This window comes from Triplophysa dalaica, chromosome 2, assembly GCF_015846415.1.
Source record: "Triplophysa dalaica isolate WHDGS20190420 chromosome 2, ASM1584641v1, whole genome shotgun sequence".
Classification (NCBI taxonomy): Eukaryota; Metazoa; Chordata; class Actinopteri; order Cypriniformes; family Nemacheilidae; genus Triplophysa; species Triplophysa dalaica.
The window spans coordinates 839,645-849,299 of NC_079543.1; the positions used below are offsets into that span (position 1 = coordinate 839,645).

Below are 9,655 nucleotides of genomic sequence, written 5' to 3' on the forward strand. Positions count from 1 at the left end.
TCTGACAGAATTACGCTTCACTGACCGGAAATATTCTGTGAAAGAACATTTAATTGTGTCAGCATTTATGAAACCGTTTGATAATAGTCTATGTCAATGTTAAAGGTTATGTGAGTATTGTGCAACGAGTAATTGCATCATGTTTTATTTTAAAATAATTGAAGGACAAGATACACATCGAACGGCATTAATGAAGAGTCACAAGCTTTACGAGTGTGATGTGTCTCCAGTCCAGCAGGAGTCGCTCTGCAGCTCTTCAGTCCGCCGATAAACCCACTAAAGAAAGAAAGAAAGACAAACATCAAGCGCTGCGTGTTTACATCACTTTGATTTTCTCTCTTTAGTGTTTTAAACACAGTGTTGTGTGTCTGTGTGTGTGTGTTTGTGTTGAGATGTTGCCGATGACGTCACAGATGTGCTGTAAATCAGTGGGAACTGATCTGTCCATGCTGGATATTGATGATTTCATCACAGAAATCTGTCAGCTGAAGAAAGAGGTGAAGTTACTGGAGGAAAAGCTGAGGACAAGAGGAGATGAACTCAACACAGAGGTTTGGACACATTCAACATCATTTACCTCAATCACTCACACTGTTTTTATTCTGTCATTCATGTCAAACTAAATGAAAGTTATATATCACACATATATTCTCTATAAAGCTCCAGTGCTGATGATGTGTTGTGTGTTTGTCAGATTGTGGTAAAGGTCGAGTCAAACCCCACAGACGCTCAGGACACTGTGTGTGACAGTAATCACACCTTGAATCAGGATGAATCTACTGATCAAACCTCCACAGAGTCTCTGGATTCTGTCTGTAACGCTGGAGAACAGCAGATCCTGAACACCAGACCACTGAACATGTGTTCTGTCACACTGATGGACTGCAGGAAACTGATGGAGATGAGAAGACAAACCACAGTAAAGAAAGAACAGACTGATGAAGATCAAGCTTTGTTTTCTTCACTGAAACTGATGAACGGCGGGAACATGATGGAGATTAAAAGAGAACCCACGTCAGAGGAAGAACAGACTGATGAAGACAAGAATCACAATGAAGATTTTATTCCTTCAGGTATGATTCTTTTTTAAATATTGTTTAATTCTTTCATCAGGAACACAACATTATGAGAAGGACTTTCCAGCTTTTGCGTCACACAGGTTTTGTAACTTTGTATTTTGCTAAAATTTAAATGCATTTTTATTATCTTTAGTCAAGTTATACAACATACTGTGCCGCTGTATGGAACTTTAGATTGACTGCTTGGAGTCAATTTAGCTAAAACTCCATTAACGGCAGTGACTGTAAGAAAGCTTCATGAAGCGATTAATTGTTGGAGAAGGATGTCTGTTTCAAAAGGAAAGATCATTTCTAACCAGAGGTCATGAACACTCCATTAAAATGAATAATCCAATTTTACTTGTATGCCATGATGTAGACTTCGATTATAATAACCAGAGGTTTGAGGCTCACCCTATTGGTCAGACAACATTTGTGGGCCGGTATGTAAACCTAAACTATATAAATGAACTTGCCATCTGAGTGACTGAAGATTTAGGAACAATATAAAGTAATAACAGATGAAGCTGAGAAGTGTTAAATATGGAAGAGCATCTCTTCTGTAGCGGTAACTTAACCGTGTGGTCAAGCAGTTTTTTATTCTCATGAAAAACACAGAATATCGAATAGCGTTTTTAACTTTTCAAATAATAATTGCAGAATAATCGAGTACACCCCTAGTCTCGTGCAATTTTATTCGGTTTGAATCATTTTCAAGCCTTACAGAACAATTGTGGTACTCTTCATTAAATGCAGATTTACAAATAGAGTTCATTGATTGATTGTATTCACTGTGTGTTTCTGTGTAAATGAGAAAAACAGCGTGTGAGATCAGTAAAGAACGCTGGTGCAAAATTCCACGTCTGTCCTTCGTGTTTCCTCATGTGCATGCATGTTGTGCTGCGTGTCATTCACACAAATGTCAAAACACAACTCTTAACACATCATTAAGTTTTATTGCCTTTCTGAGAATACTTCTAATGTGGGATCAATTATTGCGTGGGTTTATTGCATATCAAACTTGTTCATGTCCTATTCTTTTGCCTTTGTAGGGAGAGGTGTGTTTGCACTTGATCACACTGAACCGTCCGCCTTTGTTGTAGAATGCCGTGGAGTTCTTTCTCAAAGTAAACACATTGAAGACATTCAAACCAACAACACGTTCGATTTCACATGGAACGGAATAGGTTATTGGTAAGTTGGCTGGTTTTGGTTTACCTTATTTTTGGTTCAGAATCAGACCAGAGACGATGTCTACAGTAACCACAATAGTAAAAAGACATATTTTATTATCTATGTCTTCACCTTTTCCTTAGATACCAAGTTAACATGCCATTTTGAGATCTAGAGAGTTTTTTTAACATCAGAAACTTGAATGTAAACAACAATCTATGATGAGGTTGATTCATATGCGAGGTTAGTTATTTGGCCCACTTAGAGTATGATGTGACTTTACTTAACAAATTGAGTTTTAGAATGCAAAGATAACTGTTACAGGGTCTTTTCAAAAAGTTTAAGAAGTTAGCCAGAGTTAGCTTGACCCCAAACATGTCAGTCATGATCTTTTGTTTTATTAGAGTCTGTCAAAAAAATATTTTCTGAACTATTTTTCCACAGCATAGATGCTTCAAATGAAGGTGGATCGCTTGGACGATTTGTAGATGAAGAGAATTCACATGTAGAAGATGTAAGCATTCAAAACTTCTCTCTCGTGTGATCTAGAATTGTGAGGCAAGTTACTTTGTGATGCAATGAGTAAGGGCATACAAGTTAGTTTTAGGTTCAATCTAATAAAATATACTAGTTGTAGGTATTTCATTGTGTTTTCCCCTAAAATATTAAAGTTGAATTGTTAACATTAAAGGACATCATATACAGCCTGTGTCTTGACAACTGTATGTTGTTTTAAATGAGTTTTAGTTAATGCAGTAGTATACAGAAATGAGTATTTATTATGAATATTTAATAGGTGATAAGTAATAAATAGTCACCTACCCCGAACTTCTGTTTGATATGTGTGACTTTAGAAATGTGAACATTTTGTTAAAAACTAAAATTATTTACTGTAAACTGACCTTAACAGAGAAGATTTGAGTCTTGAGCACTAAAACTAGATATGAGGGTCTTGCTGTGTAGATGCAGCAAGTCTGGAAACAACAAATTAACAAAATAAATACAAAGATAATACAACTCAATTGATGGAGAAATGTCATTAAAATGTAACAGTGAGTGCAGATCAAAGTCAGTGGATGAATAATGCAGCAGATACTGCAGATCAACCTTGTTTTCTAATTATTCACAATAATTACAGTTATCTGAAATAATTGGGATGACGTCAAATCATTGCGATGAGACGATTATTTAATATTTATGACTGCCTTGGCTATTACCTTCTGATTCCTTATTAGTTTTCAGTGTCTACTACAGTGTTTACGTAGCACTAACCATTTGTTCTGCGCTAGTTTCTGCCTGTTTAGTATGAAACTAGAGTATTACCAAATTTTGATCTTTCGATACTTGAGCTTCTCGCCAGATTTCCTGTCAAATCCTATGTATCAAACGTCCCGGGTTACATTCCCACAGTTCAGGCATACCTGCATGAACTTCCATTAGACAGTAGAATTGAGAAGAATTAGAATTTATGAGGTTGTATCGAGTCTCGAGTAAGGAACTATACACAAAGTGCGGTTTATCTAGTTTTTATTTATTCAGGTTTTTTGAATAAATAACCCTAACCCTAACCCATTTTTATCTTTTTAGCTCAATGTTGAATGTTCCAGTTCTGAAGAAAGCAAATGTGATGAAGAAAACACTCTTTACTCTGAAAAAAGTGCAAAACGATCCGCTGATGACTCCCGACAAAATAGTGATAGCGACGAGAATCTGTCTACCAATACACGGAATACACAACCTAAGAATCCCAAGACAACATCAGCCGTTTCAAAGCCTTCCAAGAGTGTCTTGGAAGGCTTATCCACCAAGCAAGACACGATTAGCGACAATTCCAGCTCTTCTAAAGAAATCACATGTGATGATGATCATGATACAACACCAACAAAATGCGCTGATATTGACCGCAAAGACACTTTTTCCACCCATAAAAATTACTGTTATGTGTGCAAGAAACCTCAGTCAAAAATTGCCCGTCACTTTCAAAAGCATCAAGACACTGAGACAGAAATCGCAGCTGCATTAGCGCTCCCTAAACACTCCAAGGACAGAAAACGATTACTCGAGAAGCTCCGAAACCGAGGAAACTATGAACATAATCAAGAAGTGATGATGAGTAAGAATGGACCACTGAAAGTTCGAAGGCGTCCAGTAAGATCAGAGATCGGACTGCGGACCGAGACATATGTACATTGTGTGTACTGCAGAGGACTTTTTGTCCGCAAAGAGCTGTGGCGGCATACTCGGAGATGCCCTTCGAAGACTTTTTCAGAGTCTGAAGCAACTGGTAAAGCAAATGTCTTAATTTTGGCCGATATTGCAGAGTCGACTTTCTCCCAGGCAATATCTCCTGAGGTGTGTGAGATTTTGGCAGATATGAAGAATGATGACATTTCATCAGTAGTCCGAAATGATTTCCTCTTACTGCAGCTGAGTCAGTGCCTTTACAACAGGCACAGAAGTGACCCAACGAAATCGGAATATATCAGACAGAAAGTTCGGGAAATGGGCAGACTCTTGCTCAGTTTGAGAAGAAAATTCTCCATATTTAGCTTCGAAGATGCTGTGAAACCCAACAGTTTCTACAAAGTCATCGAGGCTGTCAAAGATGTGTCCGGCTATGATGAAAAGAGCCACTCGTATAAGACGCCAAGTCTTGCTCTCAAGTTGGGACGTTTGCTTAACAACATTGGTGACATTATTCTCTGCCGAGCGATCGCGGCAGAGGACGATGATATGACAAGAGCAGCGAAGCAATTCAAAAGACTGTGCTCAAATGAATGGGCAGAATGTGTCTCTCATGCAGCTCTTGCTGCTTTGAGCAAATCAAAATTCAACAAAGCATCTTCTCTGCTGTTAACACAAGACGTGCAGCTTCTTAATCAGTACCTAGAGGAGAAATCGTCAGATGCCTTTTATAGCCTAAAAAACCATGAGTCTACAGAGACGTATGAAGAACTCGCCAAACTTACCCTTGCACGGGTCGTAATCTTTAACAGTCATCGGGTGGGAGAGATCTCAAAAATGACGGTTGAGTGTTTTTTGAAAAGACACCAAACTGAGCTCCATCAGGACATTGCTCTCAGTCTCTCTCCTTTTGAGCAAAAAATGTCCAAGCGTTTCAGCAGAGTCGAAATACTGGACCAGAGAGGGAGAAAGTTTGCCGTTTTGTTAAACCCTGAGCTTGCCAGAGCAATGCAGCTTATCTTGGACAAGAGAGACGCATGTGACGTGGACAAGGACAACCCCTTCCTATTTGGAAGACCTAACTGCTCGGCCGCCAGCTTCTTCAGTGGGCAGGACTGCATCAGGCTTTTCGCACATCTGTGTGGTGCAAAGAACCCTGAAGATTTCATGTCCACACAGCTTTGTAAGCAGGTGGCCACCATTTCCCAGATTCTCAGTCTTAAGGATAATGAATTGGATCAGTTGGCCAGTTTTTTGGGCCTTGACATTCGGCTCCATAGTGATGATTTTCGCTTGCCTGACGCAACTCTAGAAATCTCAAAAATCTCAAAAATGCTACTGGCATTGGAGAAAGGAACTCTCGCAACCTTTCAAGGAAAATCTCTCGATGAAATTGAGATTGAAGGTATGTGCATAGTTCTATGTAATAACAATAACTATTAAAAGTCACAAAGTGCTCAATGGCAGTGCCATAACTTGAGGAAAACATTCAAGCAGTGAGATATGATGATGGTATCATTGGTTCTTTAGCGAGTATATGTGCATACAAAAACAGGAAACACTTGAGGGGGGGTACAATATACATACTGTAGGGTCATTTCATTTCTGGGGTGAACTGTTCCTTTAAGTTACTGATTGAAGTTTTTCCAAAGATGACTGAAACCTTGTATCTCCATACTTTGTGGGGGTTTTTTGCCCACTCTTTACGATTTCTCTTTACGATCCTTTAATAAGAACAGTGTTCTTTCTTGAAAAACATCATCGACGATATGTCTATTAACCGTCTGTACCTAATGCATCATGTGTTTGTCAAATGTCCTTTTCTGTAGATGAAATTGATCTGGAATTGGATGAGGAAGAAATAAGTCATGAAGAGAATGAAGAGTCAGATCCTTTACATGGAGTAATGGGTATGTAATGAATTTTATTCCAATGTGCATCCGTGGTATAGTGTATTCGATAAAGAACTTATACAACTAAGGCTGCACGATATATCGCACATTTTGTTGCTTCGCGTTTTTGACATGCAACCTTTGAATGCGTGCGCATGATGAAATGAGCGAGGAATGGGAGAAAAGCACCGAAATGTACCACTTGGTCGCAAAAAGAAGCGCATCGTCAATTATTTGGAAATATTTTGGCTACAGAAAGGATGATGTTGACCAAAAACAGGTACTTTGTCGGGAGTGCCGTGCAGTAGTTGCCACAACACGCGGAAACACAACTAATTTGTTTGATCATTTAAGTCGGCACCACAGAGCTCTGTATGACGAGTGCAAAGCCAGATCTGATTGCCGTCCAAAGCAAAAAACTATTTTGGATGCGTTTGCCAGTGTTACACCATGTGCATAGGGTTCCAAGCGGCATAAAGAGATCACGGATGCGATAACATTTCACCTGGCGAAAGACATGGTACCAATTAACACGGTGACCAACCCGGGTTTTGCAAACATGATCCGGTCACTTGACAAGCGTTATGTTATACCATCTCGCACTTATTTTTCTCAAGTTGCCATCCCAGGCATATTTATTTTTGGAGAAATTCAAGACATCTGATGAACAGTTCTGTATTTCTACACATCGCAATATATATCGCAGAAAAAAAAATATCGCAATGTACGTTTTTTTCAATATCGTGCATATACAACATTAAGTCCCTCTTCAGTCTTCACACAGGCTAGCAAGTGATGTTGTTGTCTCTATGTCTTAATGGAAAAAAATATTAAATTAGCCAACAGAATTGTGAAACATATATGTCCCCTCCATTTAGTTTTTTGCACATTTGTCACATCTTAAATAATTCAGATCATCAAACAAATATTAATATTAGACAAAGATAACCTGAATAATAACAAAATCCAGTTTTGAAAGGAAAAATTTATCCAAACCTTCCTAGCTCTGTGAAATAGTAATTTCCTCCCCTGGTTAATCACGAAGGAACTGGGAGTAATTCAGCTCAGTTTCATGACCCACAGCAAGGTTAAACAGAACAGGTATGGGGGGGCAAAGATTTTTCAAAAAACTGTAAGTAGGGATGCACTGTAGCTATTGCATGTAACTGGCTACTTAAGTGGTTTAGAATTTATTCCCTCAGACCGGAAATATTTAAGTGTAGTTGTGTCATGGTTGAGTCTTTAAATGATTGGCATTTTCATGGGGGGACATGTGTCTGATGACAGAAAGTATTTGGGCTGTCATGTTCACTATGCATTTCTTTTTATCAAATAGGAATCAAAAGAAGGATTGAGTCGACCCAGGATGAGGCAGAGACTTCAAACGGTATTTATATCTAAATCTATATATATTTAGGTTTAAGATGGTCAGAACCTGATTTTACAGTATCATGGTAGATTCTTTGTGATCCTCATGCAGATATTTCATGGGGGGGACATGTGTCTGATGACCAGAAACAAAGTATTTGGGCTGATATGTTCACTATGCATTTTTTTTTTTTTAAATAGGAATCAAAAGAAGGATTGAGTCGACCCAGGATGAGGCAGAATCTTCAAACGGTATATATATCTATATCTAAGATGGTCAGAAACCGATTTCACAGTGAAGTCACAGTATTTTTATTGTTATTAAACAAAGAAAAGCAATATATCATTGTAAAGTACAACCAACGCAATATAAGATAGATTTTACTTAAACTGTAATTTGAAGTTATGTGATGCAGAAATTCAAATGAATGACATATTTTCATTGAACTACTGGTATGTTGACTAATTTGATATGAGTCATCTGCAGCCTTTTGTTTTATCACATGACGATTTAATTGAAAATGCAGTTAATCGTTCAGCGACCCTAATGACCAGACACAACAAAACTCGATAACGCTTTACAATAAGGTTGTTTTAGTTAACATTAGTTAATTTAACATTAGTTATTGATTTAGCGGACTTACAATAAAAGTAGTTCACTGCAGCATTTATTTATGTAAATGTCATTTTCTGCATTTACTAATACGTTTTGTAAATCACACGTTGTTAACATTAGATAACGTTTTTTTTTTGCAGATATCAAATTAAGGAGAATTGTGAGGCCATGGAGACCAAATGAAGTGAATGCTGTAATGAAACATTTCAAAGGCCATATTTTAAAGGGACACTTCGCGACAAAGGCAGAGTGTGAGAAGTGCAAGAATACACAAGACCCTGTTCTAAGAGAGAGAACTTTACAAAACATAAGGGATTTCGTGAGAAACCGAGGTTTGATGTTGAAAAAGAAATGTTCTTAGAGAGATCAGTGCTGCCATTAAGGTTTGGGGCTTTTGTTCAAGTTCTGTGAGTGGCTGTAGAATTTATTTTGTGTTAAAGACATTGTTTTTATTTAGATTAAGACACTGTACACATTTCTTGTTCCAAGATTTGATGTAGATTTTTTTTACTGGAAAGTTCAGTGCTCTCTTCTATTAAGCTTTGGTTGAGCCAGACAAATTCACAAATTGAAGTCTGTAACAGACTCAGCAATATATTTCAAGACATATTGTTCTTTTGTCTGCTTTTGTTTTAATGATTTAACAAGAAAAAAAAATTGTGTGCATGTGACTTGAAATAAAACCATGATCTTGATCTATTCAGTCAAAAGAATATTTGTTGGATTTACTCTAATTAGTTGAATTATGCACATTGTTTCCAAACATTTGGTTTGAGTTCACATTGTCCTATAATGTGTTTTCATTATCATACTTTTGTGTTAATCAGATTTATTTTTAAAAAGTTAAGTGTACATAGTCTTTTTAAATGATTCTAACGTAATTATGTTAGCCTAACATTATTTTATATGGTTTCGTCATGATAATTCTATGTTAATTTTAATAATTTAAATTGAAGTTAATTACAAATTGTACAAATTACAAAGCATCACGTTTCATTTAATTTTCAATTACACAAAAGCCTTTATTTCATCAAAATGACAATGTGTTATTTAAATGACATGTCTATACAACATTGTGCTTTTAAAATGTTGCATGATTTATACCCGTTCCCTAACAAAAATAGCCTGCAGGTATCCTAAAAAAATAATAGTTTCACGTGTTGGAACGGAACGAAACATCAACAGGACAGAGTAGACTACATTGATGTAGAGGTCCTGTAGGAGTGAGAAATGATCATGAAAATCCTGTTTTCTGTAGGGTATTACCATTTAAAATTATATTAAACGTATTTAAAAAGGCTTGTTTAAAAGATTTGCATTCACAACCTCAGAAATTTCTGTCTGACAAGATATACATCTAACCG

General features: G+C 37.1%; 1 protein-coding gene across 1 annotated transcript; it reads left to right on the forward strand.

Annotated features, from left to right (window-relative positions):
* The first annotated feature begins 414 nt into the window (after positions 1-414).
* Positions 415-8,976, forward strand: LOC130436931 (uncharacterized). Its single transcript, XM_056767982.1, has 9 exons — positions 415-551; positions 695-1,073; positions 2,111-2,252; positions 2,676-2,745; positions 3,819-5,820; positions 6,245-6,325; positions 7,644-7,694; positions 7,877-7,927; positions 8,432-8,976. The coding sequence occupies exons 1-9, from the start codon at positions 447-449 to the stop codon at positions 8,650-8,652; spliced, it is 3,102 nt and encodes a 1,033-aa protein (XP_056623960.1). The 5' UTR covers positions 415-446; the 3' UTR covers positions 8,653-8,976.
* Positions 8,977-9,655: the final 679 nt, after the last annotated feature.

Excerpts from the sequence above, each read along its gene's own strand:
- LOC130436931 (XM_056767982.1), top strand. The coding sequence starts at position 447 with ATGCTGGATATTGATGATTTCATCACAGAAATCTGTCAGCTGAAGAAA. Across the intron at positions 1,074-2,110 it reads TGAAGATTTTATTCCTTCAG|GGAGAGGTGTGTTTGCACTT; the intron begins GTATGATTCTTT and ends TTGCCTTTGTAG. Across the intron at positions 2,746-3,818 it reads AGAATTCACATGTAGAAGAT|CTCAATGTTGAATGTTCCAG; the intron begins GTAAGCATTCAA and ends TTATCTTTTTAG.